Source organism: Cyrtonyx montezumae, unplaced genomic scaffold (assembly GCF_038088225.1).
Source record: "Cyrtonyx montezumae isolate F1298 unplaced genomic scaffold, pur_monq_1.0 scaffold_3, whole genome shotgun sequence".
NCBI lineage: Eukaryota > Metazoa > Chordata > Aves > Galliformes > Odontophoridae > Cyrtonyx > Cyrtonyx montezumae.
In genome coordinates, this window is record NW_027072034.1 from 149,931,175 (window position 1) to 149,948,422 (window position 17,248).

Consider the following 17,248-nt stretch of genomic DNA (forward strand, 5'->3'; position numbering starts at 1 on the left):
GTGGCAAGTTTTCATGTAGTAGAATGGAGGCCATTTCTCAGTCCATTTTAATGTAGGAGAATGGAAAGATCTTTCTTCTGTTAAAATAGTGTGAAATAGGAAAGATAAGCTACTTGGCAATTTTAGAAAAAATAAGAGGAATTTCTATCTGAGGATTTATCTTTTCTTACAAAGGAAGTTAGGCATCTACACAGAAACTGATATGGAAAAATGCACGCATTTACGGAGAGTGAATCTCAAAAATCACAGCTTGTACATTTTATATAAAAGGACAGAGAAGCCATCTTAATTACCTGTTTCCATTTTCCCATCTTGTGCTGCAGGCCCATCAGGAATTACACTCTTCACCTGAAGAAACTCATCTGGCTCATCCCCACCAATGATGGTAAATCCAAAACCCATGTTGCTTTTCTTAAGAGTGGTGCTGAGGAAAGTCCCCTTCAGCTGTGATGCATCACGGGTGAAGAGCGGTTTTTCTACATCAGTCAACACAAACAAGAAAGACAAAAGTTCTGATCTAGTCAAAACACGGCATGGACAGCAGATAACAATACCAGCTGGCAGCATGTGACAGCGTATGAAAACAGAGGAAATAAAGAGTGCAGACATTCCAGGAAAAAATATTTGTGAGTTTTTATATTACAACAAAGCTTAAAAAGTGTTTCAATCTATGGCAGATCAGCCACAAGTGGGGAGTTATATTCTTTCGTATTAGAAATACATTTAAAAGTGGATATTGTGTAGCTAAAATAATTACAACAATAAAAATGATATGTGAGGCCATTTTAAAACCTCTTTCCTAAACTATAAATCCAGCTTTGTCTACAAAGTAATACATTCTGTACAATTTCCCTCCCACTTGCAACAAGAGACATATCCCCCCTATTTATCATTCCACGTGCTACAGGCAGTGATAAACATTCAGTGATCTTTCCTCTCCCAGCACATGGGGTTGGTGCCAAGTCTGAGCGCTGTGATGGTGGTGCCACCTTCCCGTCCCCTTGCTGTGTGCCCGGTGTGCAGTGCGGGTGGCTGCGGCCTCCCGCTGCCTCAATCCCATGCTTCTTTGTGTGGGGAAGGGTAGGAAGAAAGTGCAAAGATGGTGGCTTCTGCTCATCTGGCTAAGAGGGCAGTGCAGTGGGGCTGGCAGGACATACCGTACGGCCTGCGTGTCCCGGCGGGGTCGTGCCGGCACTGGGACAGATCATTCACACTGCGGGACCGCTGCGGAACAGGGCGCAGGCGGACGAGTTTGGGCCTAGGCAGGGTTGATGAGGAGCTGCCTACTATCACAAAGGAGAAGAAGCCTCATTCTCCAGCTGAAATCCCATGTTTAAGTTTATTTGTCTCTACAATACCCCTTGCTGCTTACACAGCTCATTGTAAGCACATTAATTTTCACATTACGAAGAGGCTGTACTCCTGTAAACTCCTACAGCACAGTGCCTGAGGCTTTTAACTTAATTGATGCTTGCTAGATGAACTAGCTAAGAAACATACCAAACGTCAACTAAAGGTAATTTACAGAAAGTACAATTAATTATTTCAGTGTTGCCAACCTCAGGTGCTCAAGAGAGAGTCACAGATTCCCAAGAATGTAAGTTACTATTTTATTTAGAATATTACTTTGGGGCTCTTATTGTGCATTCTGTTTCTTAGCCTTTGGAAAACACTACGGTCAACTTCTCTTGTTCCTGTGACTCTGGAGGTTGAAGTTTCTTAGGTGTCTCACGAGTCCCGCAACTCCACGAGCAGGAACTTTTAGGAGAGAAAAATGCTAGGAGGCAGCTGATAACATGGTGAGAATTGGCAACACTCTTATTTCCATCAGACTAGGACAAAATCATTGTCGCATAGCAGGAGAGCAGGATCTTTCATCTTAACTAAGACAGGCTGACATGGTACTGTACCTCGGAAACCTTGGGCCTGCATAGGCTTTGTTCCAAGTTCTGCGTTGGGCATGTTATGCTGCTGTAGCTTCCTTTTTGCTTCTAGCACAGGGTTTTCAAATTGTGTTCTTCTATTTATGTGGCTGGAAAAAATTTGGTTTTGATTAAAAATTGGGTTCATTTGGGGAAAATGATTATTTTCACAGTTGGATGTGACCTAGGTGTGTGTGGTTAGATAGTGAAACTGTTATGAAACCCCAATGGGCCTGAGCACATCCCTCATGCTCTGTGTAATTTTGTTGGGGATGAGAAATGCACAATCTATGCGCATAAAATGATGATCAGCATTGAAAAGTGCCCTATCATTTCAACATACTGAACCCTGCTACAGGCAAATGGTTTTGATCTATGGGACTACATGGTAAATTGCAGTACTGCTGAAGCATGCTACAACAACAGTTCCTCGTGTCTTTAGTACAAACATTGTTCTGTTCACGATTCAAAGGGATTGAACCAATAATTTTTCATTGTTATAGATTAGCTGTAAATAAAACTACTTACAGAAAAGGTAAAGCCTGTCACATAGAGGGTTTTAATGATCACTGCTTAAAAAAGAAATATATGTAGCATAGGAAGGTAACTGAGGATGACTTCTTTTCAATTTTACGTTAAGTACCTTGTAAGCTGTACAGAAAAACAAGATGTTGTAGAAACTAACTTAGATGGTAGATTAAAACTATATACATAAACAGTGAACTATAGGAGAGGTCATTGTTGTACACCTTTTCTCACCTTTTTTAAAAAAAGTATTGCATTTCCTGCAGCAAGTCAGGAAGTACACCTGTCACTACACCACTGATTTTCTTTATCTTGCTTGGAACTACTATCTTAACTACTTAGTCTAATCTTATCCTTGCTTTTAATTCTTTAACTTAAAGTATATATGTTACCAATTAATGAATATTCCTACAATTCTGTGACGTGTTTCTCACTTTTTCTGAGGAAGTCAAGGGGATTTAGGAGGAAGTATTGAACAATGCTAAAAGATAAGGTTGTGATATGATAACAGTAAATAAATAAATAAATAAATATGCTGCATATTCTGTTCTGGGGAAGAAAACACACAGTGCAAAGTAACATCTCAAACATGTCAGTCCTTGTTTGTTCTTACTGAGCTACTCTACTCATTTTTTTTCTGCAAAGCCAATCCTAATCATGGGCTGTAAGCACTTGGAGAGGTGAACTGGGAACTTCTAAGATCTCAAAATGGGTTGAATTCCTTCTATTTATTTTGAAACAACCTTTTATGCCCAAACATTAAGAACTTTTCTGGTCTCTCAGGATTCAGATCCTAACACTATTTCAAACAGAATGAGTGAAACTGACATAAAGAAGGGGTTGAGGGAAGCAGTAAGTCCTAAGGGAGAGTATTATTATTGGAAAACAAAGATTAATGCAATGAAAAGATTTCCATTCAAGGAAAAAAAAAACACAAAAACTTGATTTAATGACAGGAAGAATATATGATAAATTTTGGAGTTGCTATTTTGTTAACCTGGCTACCACTAGCTCAAGTGGCAGCTAAACCACTGTTGTACTGTAAAATTTTGTTTAATAGCTTTCTTATAAATATTAATCCATACTGCAAAAATAGAAGATTCTTTTTGCTTCTTTCATTTTTCATGCTGACTGATAAAGGTCGCAGGCTTTGCTTTCCTAGGCTTTAGACCATGCTGTAATTGTCAGGGGTCAGTTTTCATCACCTTTGTCTATTGCAAACCTTGAAATGTATGATGGAAGGGAGAGAAACTTCATCAGTTAGAAATGAAGGAAGACAACTCACATGCATCAAATGATCATAGGATAGTTATGAAATACCAATATGAGCATGACAATAGTAGTTTTCATGCTACTACCTATCATGTGATGCATTCCAGTACTATAATGGAAATACTATTTTTGCCATTACAAAAGGAAGCTGTGAAACATCATGAGATATAGTAGATAAAGTTCTGACCTCCCAGGATCAAATAAAATGAATCCACAAGGAAGATTTTTTACAGGAAGACTAGTGAAAGAGTATTTTATGAGAGAACAGAGTTTTGCTTTTGTATTCAAGTAGAATGAATGCTGATATATAGTTGCATTTTATGAATATATTTGGAAGTAAATGGTAGTATATATTAAAAATGTCAGGATTTCAGTCATGAAATGTTTAGGCTTCTTTCAAGCAGAAGTGCGAAATTATGAAACAGCTTCCAATAGCAGATATGGGATAAAGTGCCTACCCTGTTTCATGATGGCATTTGGTAAGATTGAAAACAAGTTTTTTACACAGTATGTTGAGTTAGTCGCTCAAACAAAGGGATCAAACACTATTTTAGAGGCTCTAAAATATCCTATCTCAGTCCTCAGCTGCCCTTCCAGAAGACCACAGAGTTCCTGTAACTTTTGTCTCATATAAAGCAGACGTAATAGACATTCCAAATCACATTATATATCTGCCTTTATGTAGGACCTTGGAATATGCCTAGAGTTTTGCTGTAACAGCAGGTCACAGTGCAGTGCCCCCAGTCAAAACTTACATGTGGTCTTGTGATAAAAAATAAAGGGATTTTACCTAATAGAGCATGTATTCATGGCTCATGGAATTATTTTTATATTTGATATTGCCATGACAGCTAGAATTTCTTATCAGCTGCCTCTCAGCAGTTTCTAGTAGGAGCCGGAGTTGTGGTTTAGTTTATTTAGACAGATCTGTTCTCTGTAATAGCTATCTTGAAAATGACCTTTTTGTTCTAACATATCAGACAGGAAGACTGGCAGAGATACTTGAGGCACCTCATGGTGTTGATGCAATCTCAGTAATTCTTAACTCCAATTTATTTCCATATTTTGACTGATTTGTAGTAGAGTGCCATTTCAACAGCACAATGTGAAAATTCCATCAAATTTATAGAGCCACATTACATATTGGGCCCAATAAGAGGAAAAAAAAAAGATATTACATAGAAAATCAATCCTTTTTATCAGTTACACTGGATCTATGCTCCTAAACTGATGAGACAAGAAGCACCTCCCTATTGTGCAATTTTAAGTGCTCTACAGCTCCACGGCTAAATCAGAAAAATTGCTACTGATGAGTTTAGCTGAGAATGAAGTTATTAAGCTAAGTACTTTCCTTGAAAGGAAGGACATTCTCGCCTTTCATCTCGGTACTTCAACTGCATACAAAATAGGTATTACTGAACTAGGCCTTAATAAGGCAATCTAAGTGTGAGCTTTAGAGATGGTTACAAATAAGTGCTTTGGTGTTTAGTTGTATTGCTCATTGCCCTCTGCGCCTAATTCAGTGAGCATTTCTCTCTTGACTTGAAAATTTTACCTAGCATTTTTCGTATCTAAAATTCCCATCCTTGATATTCCCCTAACTGGGGTCCAGAAGGAAGACAGATATATTTCCTACCTAGAGGAATATATCTAATGCATACTTGTGGGATAAGACCTCTCATGAAACTGTGTAAACAGTTTTGTTTTATCCCTCTTTCCCCTCTCATAACTATTTTTCAGGTCCTGATTCAACTTCTCTTTATTTTATACTATGAATACTAAATGTGAAAGCCTTATCCAAAGATAAAAATCCAACCCATGTATCCTAGTGCTGCTGTGACTACAGAGAAGACTCCTGCTGCATTTTGCTTGCTTTCTGGCTCCAGGAACCCTGATCATCTCCCTGCAGAGAACGGGCAGTCAATGCTACTGTTAGCCCACAGCATGCAAGCTGTAGGATTTAGGTTTGGGCTGCTTTTAGCTGCAAAGCTGAAACAGTGAATTTTGTGTCACAAGCAGTTATGGTCAACACAGATATCCTTGAAGCACGTGCATCAGCAGAAGGATTTTAGCCCATTCTTCTCCTTAGCTACTTTAGTGGATGGTTGCTCATTAGTTGTTTGTGGTTAAACCCTCCAGAGTAGTTCTGAAGATCAGGATGCCTAGCAAACAGACATTCTGATAGATAATTTGTTACTGAGTCCTCTTTACATTCACATCTTTCAGTCACTAATATTTTTAACAGCAAAAGAAACCTCTGGAGAGGTAATAACAGAATGTTGTCAGAAATGGTAGGTTAAGGAGATATATTTTTCCAGAATAAATACCTGTATGGTCAATTTAGCTGTTCTATTATGGAGGCCGTGTCAGGAAATTGAACTCTGTGTTGCAGCTAATCATCCTTAAAGGAGGAAATAATCTTTTGGCAATTAGAATGCTGAAAGTCTCAGTGTACTTTAACAACCACATTCTCTCCATAGCCTTGCACAGATTAGTGCTGCTAGTTCTTAGTTTATAAGTTAGGAGAGCACTGTAAGAAAATTAACCCAGGTACAGCAAACATTTCATGTGAAATGTCACCTTACAAGTGAAGCCTGGATCTGCTTTGCAAGCCAAATTAAAATTCTAATAATGTCTTGAACTTAACATTCATGCATGATTTATATAAGGAAGTTATACTGGGGACCTGATTTTTTAACAGAATTTGTAAATATAGTGTGATGAATCTTAGTTAACAGGCCCTCCAGCAGGGCCTTTTTCTTTTCTTCATTCGTTTTTTGTTTCCTTGGTTGTTTTTTATATTATCTTTTGGTCTCAGGGTTTTGGAACTGAGCATGACCGACTCACATAAAGCGAACTTGAATCTCTCTGGTCCATTGTCCTTCCTTACAATCTTCCCGTGGGATACAGATGTGTCAATGAGTGGAGAATGAGCCCTTTCTTCACTGACAGTTTCAAAGGCCTGCATATAAACTTGAACTGGACTTGAATGTGAGAAAGTTCATAACACAGCTTTACATGATTCACCCCACTCTTATGACATAATTAAGACAGTTCATTGTTAACTGATTGTATCTAGTTCAAAATGAACTAATCCACTGAATTCTGGCAATAAAAAAGGTGTAACTCCTACTTTTTAGAATGAAAAATGGGAAGCAATTTTTGTTTAAAACTTATTGAGCTCAGACAGCAAATTAAAGCACAATGTAAAATACATTTGGTGACAGTAAAACTCCTTATGAACTTAGCATGGCTGAAGCTTTAACGCCATCCAGTGAACATTCATTCCACTTCTCAAATACTCTGAGCATATAGTAGGTTTTATGTATCTTTCCACAAATCTTATCTGCAGTAGGATGAATAAACCTGGCAGTAACAGCCTTGAAATATGTCATTGCATGATAACATCTGGGTCAAGTGCCTAGTGTCTGTTCACCTGTGGATGAACATGAAATGGGGATGAATACTTGCTCCTTACGCAGGGAAAGTGTGAGCCTCACCAGTACCACAGTGCCTTGGGCTGCACTACCTGCAAAGTGGGGCTCAGTAAGACACTAATACACTGAAGCTGCAAAACACCTTTTACTCGACAAAATACAGTAAAAACCAAGACAGAATACACCCTGCAGCTTATAATTCTATGTGCAGAAATCTTCAGGGGGGAATAAAGTACAAAAATACATTAACTCCAAACGCAAACTGCTCTGGGGTTCATAAAAGATTTCAGGCACAATTTGATGGCATTACTTAGGGACTTGCCTTTAGGTAAAGAAGAATACTGATCTGGATTGACTAAGCTGGCTTGGGCAAGCAAGGAGATGGGGCTGCTGCTCTTACACCTGAGGGCAGGGATTCCACTGGGGCAAAGATCAGCAGAGCAGATGCTACTGCATTTGGAGAATAGGACAGAAGGACTCAGCGTGGCAGAGGCTGGACACAGTTTCCATTGGTTTGTTTGCTTTGCATGGGGACTGGGGAAGCTGCTGTTATAGTAATGAAGGAAGGCAAATTATCTTCTAACCCTTCTGAAACCAGATCTTTTTGTCATCCCTCTAACCAGCTCTACCCTGTGCACGTTTACAGCCTCATATTCTGTGGTCTGGAAAATCTGCAGTCCTAGCATATGTCCAGAGTGATCCTGCAATCAAAGCATTGGTATGGATTCAGGAGACCAAGGGAATGATGTGACACACAGATGAACATTTTCTACTCTGTTTGAAAAGACTATAATAAATTTACTGATTTGTGCCAGGATCTGAAACTTAAATTTTAGGTCAGGTACTATATCCTCTGTAAAATCTCTTCTTCACTGAAAAAAAAAAAAAAAAAAAAAAAAAAGTAAGAAAGAGACCTTTCTCAATACAAATAGTTTGTAAAAATGCTGCCTGGACAGAGATAGGGAGTGGCTCTCTCCATCCTCGTCTATACACAAGGGCTATTCCAAAAGTAATGCCTCCTATTTTATTGTTTTGGTGGATAGATGGATATTGGCGGTATGGAAGTACAGTCTGAACCTTCCTACCAACTTTCTGTTACATTTTGTTGCTGTGAAGCAGACAGCAGCAGAGGGGCAGTCTGACAGAATGGTGTCTGACTTGGTAGTGTGAATGAAGCAAAGGTGTGGAGCTGAATTCCTCCACGTAGGAAAAATGGCACTCAACTGACATTCAATGATATCTGCTGAATGTTTATAGACACCAACCCATGGATGTGAGCACAGTGAGGGGTGGGTGCAGCATTTCAGCACTGGAAACAGGGGCATGAAAGACATGCCACATTCCAGATGGCCATGCAGATCTTTACGACTGCAGCACACCGGCTCTTGTTTATCACTGGTGAAAATGCAGAGCTAATAATGATGACTACACTGAAAAAAATCATTTTGTAGCTGAGAATTTGCTCTATAAAATAGTGTCATTGTGTTCTCTGAATCTGTTGTAGTTTCCATGTAAATAAATAGAAGGCATTACTTTTGTAGTGACCGATGTAATTTGATGTAGCTATTAATAGGAGAGAAGAGTTAGAATAAAAACTGACCCCTTGGAGCAGGTATCACAAGTTGAATCTACCTTCACCTTACATACATCTGACTAACTCTGTTAAGCTACATAGCATAGAGAACCATATCTCTGATTTACCTATTTTATGCAGTCACTACCTGGAAAAGGCTTTCTCTGTTACTTCAAACAAAAGCTTTCTATCCCCCTCAGCACACAGGATTTTCATGTTCCAAAACTAAAATAAAATATGAAAGATGAATGCGAGGACTGTGTTGTGAAATAAAACATAACATACTTAAAATTTTATGTTCAGAGTGTGAAGATCTAATTTGTGAAAAGGAAGGAGTACCCAGAAAGGGGTCTTAATTGAGCTGAGCTGATTATGCTTTGCTTTATTCACTGACGAACAAGATCTGCACTTCACTGAATGTCCAAATCTTATAAAGAAAGTAAAATATTTATTTAATTAATATAATATTTTACAAATTCCAACTGGAATGTTACCATGAAATCAGACCCTCGAGAAACAGAATGACCGAGTCACTGATTTGAGGCACACTGAATATATCTGGCCACATTAACTGCACCGATGACTGAGAATTCCCAGGATACCTTCAGTTTAACATGCAGTGTTTGTACCCAGTTGTGTCCAAATTCAGTAATTCCACCCATGTATTGCCAGCTAAGCATTGCTTATATAATACTAGTATTATGTTATGACATATTAATAGCAACTTAATATTGAACTTGGGAACTTACTCAACATAATAAGTGCCATAAATGGGATCATCAATTTTCTCCCAGCCATATGGAAGCTCTGAAAAACAAAGATTTATCTCTCTCAGTAAATGAAATACAGAATGCTACAATATCTGATAGTGAAATTGCAGATCTTTGCTGGATGTTGAGGGAAATAACTGGATAGTGAGATCAGATAAAGTCACCAAAGCAAATGCCAAACATTGAACACACACCAGGGTGACCACAAGTAGCAGTAACTTGAAAACTGGCACGCAAACAAAGATCTCAGTCTTGAGAAAAACACATTTTAGTTGAACTAGTTTACTGTTCCAACAGCTGTGCCAGCCAACAACAGTAGCATATCTTGTATGACATCACTGCAAAAGGAAGTGAGGGATTTTTTTCTTCCAGACACACAAACACTCATATACACACAAGTACTTTGCTTTTTGAATGCTATTTTTTCTTTGCTATGAATCCTAGATAAGCTGGGAAAGAAGAAAAGAGTGACTACTGTCACACGTACAATAAAAATCTGTAAATGTTCCTGAGTGGTTTGTTCCGTTCGTCTTGTTGTGATGGCAACTCCATGGTCTTCAAAGAAATGCTCTTACAAAGATTACCTATAAATCAGAGATATCATGGAACACAAGTACATGGAAGAGCAAGCCAAAATAAAGTATTTTAAATCTGCAAACCTTAACACTTGAAATAGAGAAAACACCTAAAACATTCAGGTAATAACAAATTATTAAATCCATCCATTTAATTATCTCGAAAATACTGAGGTATCAGGGCCAGTATACTGGACCTAGTGGGCAGAGAAGCCAGGCAGATCATGTTGGTTCCAGATCTGCCTAGAACTTCAGCAAAACCTGTAGGAAACCATCCCTACGCTGGTTCCCACAGTCCTGCATATCCTGAACAGATCTTGAGACGTAATTCATAGACATTCACATAGAAAGCTGTTGATGTGCAAATGTTGTACTGCCCCTGTAGTAAATTTAACTCCTAGTGCATTCTTCATAATTTGCTGCGAATAAACGGTGCTTTCACTTAATCCTATGACATAGAATAAAATATTAGTTTAAATACTACGGGCACATTTTATTGTAATGTAATCTCACACGGTTTTCTCCATCTAATTAACTTCACGTTGCTTTCATATCTGTCCACCTAAAATTCCCTTAGTGCAGTAGGCATGGATAAATTCCATGCATACTCAGAAATACACAAACATACACACTGATACACACACAGAAATGTGTGCACACATCCCTTTTCCAGTCTGAGCTAGTACATGGAACTTTTTTCAACTATGCAACTAAAAGAAATAAAATAGTTGCTCTGTGTAAATTTAAAAGTAGTTATTATATTTCTGTAAACGTATACTTTAAAGTAAACAGCCTCAGAAGATGTGTTTCATTTTACATATTTATGAAAATCTGAAATAATTTAAGGATTTACTAGTAATGTATTGGTCTATTTTTCCCTAAAGTAATGATGCATAACATCGTAAGAGAGTATGGACTGAAAGACAAATGGCAAATCCCATTTTCTAGAGTAAAAGTCTGTAAAAATTTAATGAATTGGAGGTATTGTGGAGAACCCACTTTTAAATGCACGGGTTGAAACACTGACTATCTAACATCATATAAAATACTCATGGCCTCAGAAGAAAAGAAATACAAAAATACCTTGGTGCATATGACAGATAAAAACTCCATGTAAGGCTATGTTCTAATTTTATTTTTTCACTGGAGATGCTGCCTGTAGAGCTGTATTCTATTAAAATTCCATGTTGACCAGTGAAATGAAATAGCTAGAACACAAAGCCCAAGCCCCTTCCTGAAGTATGGCAGACAGGGTTAGTGAAGTGTAGTTTATTACAGGGCTTCTGTCGAAAGAATCTTCTGCTACATTTGCTTTCAGGAGCACTGTGATTATTTTTCATGACATTAAATAGTGGCATCTATTCCATTTTTCACTGTCGAAATGAAAGATTACAGGACAGGAATACTTTATTGCTTCATCAAATAGGAAGCTAAGCGTTTGCCAAATTGAGAGTGAGGGCACTGCAGTTTCTCTTTTTCAGTTCACTGTGCCCAGTGATGATCATTAAGGGATGAGAGTGATCAGTAAACATTTATAAAAGAGAATTGTTATAAAACATGTGTGGAGATTACTGTTGGCCATCACGATGCAAACTGGGAGGGGAGCTGTAGATTACAGATCCCTCTGATATTCATTTGATAGCTTAGTGCAAAGTGTTCATGTATAATTCCTACAGCCAAGAGTTTCATGGTTACTACGTTATATATGAAGTCTTCATTTTCATGGGCTTAACACCTCTGTCATTCAAGTCTTTCAATTTTATTGATTCCGGTAGAATTTCTCTGTAAAGCAAGGAAAAAACTTCATCTACGCTTTATTTTGTATTTGATACTATATTCCCACATATCCCTTCATATCATCCATTCGAGGCCCTCTTCACGAGCGTCTGTAAAATCATTGTTTGAAAATCAGTAAAAGGTTGTACAGCATTTGGCAATGCTGATTCTACAAAAGGATGGAAAGATGCTGGATAATCTGTATAGAACGTATATATGCTCCAGATTTTTGCATTTCATATCCCTCATGAGAGAAACAGTATCTAGCTGGTGCTGCAGCAGTCATCCAAAAAAAGATCAAAAAGGCAGAGCTGACACTCAGATACTTTGCTCAGTATGCATCTGGGTATGCTTTTAAATGCAGAAGGAGCTGTACTTCTAAAAGTTAGATGCCCAGTGTTAACAAAGGCCCTTGTATCTTCAAAGAAAGACAGAAAGAATAAAAATAAGAAGGAAAAGAAAAATAAAGGAAAGACTAATGTAAATTCAAGCAGGTCATTTTAATAATCAGTGGCAGTGCCTTTTCATCACAGTCTGCTTATGTTAATGGTCCAGATGCTCTTATTCTGCCTTCTGAAGGCTGTTGTGTTTCAGAATGATTTTTGATGGTGACACTTAATCTTCTCTGTGGAAAGAGGAAGGAATACATTTTAGATCTCGATGTGCCAAGATGAAAAAAACAAACTAACAAACCCAGAGATTAATTTTCCTAAAGTTAATATTACTAACTACATTACAGAGCCATAAAAACCTCTCAAGTTTTCAGAACAACTGCCAGCATTGTGTCACTACCCTGCAGACAGGCAGAAAGAAAGATGAGAGCACATTTCTGGAATCAGTTGTAATAAAAATATTTATATAGTAAAAAAAGAGTGTAACGTGAGAGAAAGAAAATGCAGCTGTTGTTGAAAACGTTGTCAAAAAGGATGTGGAACAGTTTGGTCATCTGCCCCGCCTTGTTAACACCCATGCACAGGTGAGGAGCCCCCAAACCTAAACATGATGCTTTTCAGAAAAATGTCACACCTTTCCGCTCAACAGCCTGTTTATTTCTTTTTCCCCTTCCTTCCTTTCTTCTCAGCTCTTTCTTCTGATTTCAAATTCTTTTTTTTTTTTTTTCCTTTTCAAGTAAGTTACCTCCTACAGAAAGTAACAAATGATTTTGGTTAAAAGTTAAAAAATACAGTGCTGCTCCATGGCCCCATGCAGTTGTACACTCTTCCAGTTTCTTTAAGGGGTTAAGTCTTCACAAACATTTATCTGCAAGTCTAAACCAGTCCTCATCACTTGGCTTACACAGAAACATGCAGCCTTCCATACCCTCCTGCACAGCACACTGCTTACCAGGGAGCAGATGCCACAGGAGTAGAGGGCTGGAGATCTCTGGTTTGAATGCTCTTGTTAGCACCTGTCTACATTGCCAAGCTGATATGCAGAATGGATACAGAAAATAAAAGTCTTATGAGGAGCAGCTGAAGGAACTGAGATTGTTTGGTCTGGAGAAGAGAGGGTTCAGGGGAGATCTTATGGTTCTCTACAACTGCCTGAAAAGAGGCTGTATCGAGCTGAGGGTCGGCCTCTTCTCCCGTGTAACAGTGATAGGACTAGAGGGAAAGGTTTCAAGTTGTAGCAGGAGAGATTCAGGTTGGATGGTAAGAAACACTGCTACTCATAAAAGTGGTCAGGTGCTGGAACAGACTGCCTAGGGGGGTGGTGAACAACTCTAGGGATGGTGACCCCAAGAAACATTAGAAGTTGTACTAAGGGACATGATTTAGTGGGGAAATATTGGTGGTATTGGACTAGATGTTCTTGGAGGTGATTCTATAAATTGGGCTGCTGTTCCTGAATACTTCTGTAATAGGCTGCTGTAACAAAACAGAAGATAAGTTGCTCACAGAAAGTTGGTATTTAACCTAATATCCACATAGCCATGTGAATTCTGGTAGGACACATAGCTGCATAACATAAGAGAACTCAGAAGACCAATGAGCCAGCAACAAAAAGCATTTACAATCTATAGTAACATTTTTGCTTCAGCACTGGATCAACAGGTTCCTCCACATAGCCATGTTCCAAGTGTCACTGCTTTAATCTGAAAAATGCAATTGCTAACACGGATTTTCTCCAGCCAGCACACAGTTCAAAAGCTTTGAGAGAAATACATTAGATAAAGAAGTTGGAATCGTTCAGTGTCTCAGTGAGAAGAGCAGCAAAGGCAGGACGGATAACCTCATCTCCATAGCAAGAACAAATTCGATCTTCCTGTCAGAAAAGACCTGGAGAGTTTAGCAAAGTGTTCCAACTCCAAGCCAAGCCATGTCAGCTCAGTTTTAATTAAATTTGTGTTCTCCAACTGCCATTCGCATACCAGCACGTTTCACAATGTCATCACTGTTTATGTACTGTCTGTAATCACAAACCATTCATGTGCAATTTGTTCTCATGAATAAAATGACGTTATGCATAATTTATTCTTGCACAATGGAAACAAATGTCTAAGTAACATTCACATCTGATAAATGCATCTTCTTCCTTCTGTGCAGCTCGCTGTGACATGCTACATCCATAATTATGCGGGATGTAGACTACTAAATATTACTCTCATTTCAAAAAAGATTTTCTCCCAGGATTGTTACCACATGAAGTGTTGCCAATGGTAGGGATATTTTTAACATTAGCTGATCCCACTGATGTGCAGACTTGTAGATCTGCAAAGATTTGCATTAATACAGTGAAAAAATAACAGAATTACTGAGCTATAACAATCAAAAAGACTCCATAAAGGGCTTGTTAGCTTTTTTTTCATATAAAAGGGTTTTTTAAAAAAGTGCTGCAATGGAAGAGCACCCTATGTATCCTGAATGATACCCACACAGAAGCAGTTCCAGGCCAGAGCTACAGTCTGTGGGGTGGAGGTTGCTGTGGGGCAGTACCAGAGTAGTACCTGAAGGCTGGGCACTGTGGTACAGCCCTGTGTTGGAGCAGTGCTTGAAGAGCTGCAGCCTGTGGGAAGGTCATGTGAGGTCAGTTCAGGAAGGATAGCATCCTGTGGAAGTGACCCCATCCTGGGGCAGGGGCAGAGAATATGAAAGAAAGTGGTCTGGATGTGATCACAACTGCCCATTCTCCCAGATGCTTGCGTGGGGAGGAAGTAGAAGACTTGAGACTCAAGTTGAGCCTGGGAAGAAGGTGGGGTGAGGGGAAGGTGGTCTTTATTTATTCTTTAAGCTCTCATTGCTCTACTCTGTTAGATAACAAACTGAAGTGATCTTCCTGAAGTTGCATCTGTTTTGCTACTATAGTAACTGGTGAGTGATCTTCCTGTCCTTGCCTCAATCCATGAATTGTGTTATTCTGTTTTCTTCCCCTGTCCTGCTGAGGAGTGGGAAGTGGGAAAGAAGTTCTGATGGCACCTTAATGGCTAGCCAAGGTCAATTCGCCCCAGGTGCCCTCCATGGGTCTTTCCAAGAGTAAGCTCAGTTTCTAATCATAGAATCACAGAATTGCTTGGGTTGGAAGGGACCTCAAATCCCACCCAGTCCCAATCCCCCACTGCAGGCTGGTTGCCACCCATCCGTTCAGGCTGCCTAAGGCCCCATCCCACCCAGCCCTGAGTGCCTCCAGGGATAGGCACCCACACCTTCTCTGGGCAGCTGTGCCAGGGCTTCATCCAAACAAACTACAGAATACTGTTTTCAGGATAGATTTAAGGAAAATAGAAACACTGAAAAGTATTTATTATTAGAATTGATTTTTTTCCATCCAATCTTCATTTTGCTCTTTGCTTTTACTCCAGCATTATCTGTGCTGGGTATTTGGTTTGTATGATAAACCTTTTAGGGAGAGAGGTTAAAACAACTCAATCTCAAACCTGCCACTGATGTGACTTCTGCTGAGAAATTCAATACTACCAGGAGCATGGAAAAATCCCCATGTTTTAAGCTATGAGTTCTCACCCAACAGACTGAATATAAATGCATCCCAGCTTCCATGGAATAACTGAACAAGTATAGCTGGGAATCATTTTCTCATTGGTATGTTCATCATCTCATTTTCAGTACAACAAAGGGTAGATCTAAATGGAGTCACTGAAGCCCTTGCTTCACAGCTCCTAGCTCTGAGCTAGCAACCGTGGGCACTGACACCAGTAAAGTCACTTTGGTGCTAATCTTGCTGCAGAATGCAAACCTGTCAGAGAAGCTCAGCACATGCCTTGGTGGTTGCTCACACACATGCAGATGAGTTCAATGGCATTGCCAGCTAGTTCGAAGTTCAGACATGCATATAAAAGCGACTGTCACAAGCACACTGATTTCACCAACAGAAAAGGAGCCCCAAGTGCATCAACTTTGCACCTCATTAAAAACTTGTATTCATGAAGTTCTGCTGATTGGCTTTACCCCATGTATACCTTCAACGAGGAGGATTCTAATACAGATTTTATTAACACAGCTTCTTTATGCTATATTCCTTGAGCTTTGGAGAAAACAGGATGAAAATAAACATTCTTTTTGATCTTTTGGATGTTCAGATCTTTCAACATTTGTACTTAATTACTGACTGTATCAGTTCAGACGATACAAACCAGTGTTTTCTGCCTGATCTCATGAAGTTAGGCCTTCCATTTGCTTTTCAGCCTCCTCGTTTATTTATATTATTTCCTTTGCTATTAAATGTTTAACAACATACCCCATGAATTTATGGAGTTATTGAATTTACTGTTAACCTAAAACCTTCCATTTAGCTACTGACCTAAAAACCCCCATAGCTGCTAATAGTATGCAGTAGACATCACAGAAAGCAGCCAGATATTTTGTTACTAGCATCTTCAATTCATAAATAAACTTCGAAAAACTGAAGCTAGCTGTAGACCTCCAAAGTTCCAGTACAGGAAAGGAAAAAGCCCTTTATTCTGTAACATAAACATGTAAGTTGTGTTTGTTATTTTCAGTGCTGAAGTTTACTAAGCAGGACTAACCTCAGACTCTCCCCATAGGGCAAGTCTCCCCACCCCTGACTACCTTGGTGGCCCTCTGCTAAACTTGCTTCCATTTATCAAACTGGTTTACCTTGTATACAAGGTTCCCAATCTGCATGCAGCATTACAGATGCAGTTAAAATCATCAGTTCCCAGTCTTCACTGTTGCAAGGCATTCTTCCTTTTCAGGTACAGGACTTTCCATTTGTCCCAGCTGAATTCTGGGAGGCTTCTGTTGGCCTGTTCCTCCATCTCAGCCAGGTCTCTCTGCACAGCAGCCCCGCCCTTGAGCACAAGTAACTGGTCCCCCTGAACTAGAGTCATCAGTGTACTTGATTTTGCTGCCACCTTCATGTTATGTGAAAAGACATCAAACGTGACAACCTCCACTGTGAGCCCCCACAGTACTGCCACAGC

At 39.2% G+C, this 17,248-nt stretch overlaps 1 protein-coding gene across 6 annotated transcripts in view; it reads right to left on the reverse strand.

Moving 5' to 3' along the window:
- The window catches only part of MAGI2 (membrane associated guanylate kinase, WW and PDZ domain containing 2), a 718,224-nt gene that overhangs the window by 145,251 nt on the left and 555,725 nt on the right, over positions 1-17,248 (reverse strand). For all 6 annotated transcript variants that reach the window (XM_065743669.1, XM_065743670.1, XM_065743668.1 and 3 more), the window contains 3 exons: positions 9,479-9,536; positions 1,911-2,032; positions 294-476 (listed from right to left, as the gene is read on the reverse strand). In XM_065743669.1, coding sequence (XP_065599741.1) covers positions 294-476; positions 1,911-2,032; positions 9,479-9,536 — 363 coding nt within the window. The remainder of the gene's footprint in view (positions 1-293; positions 477-1,910; positions 2,033-9,478; positions 9,537-17,248) is intronic.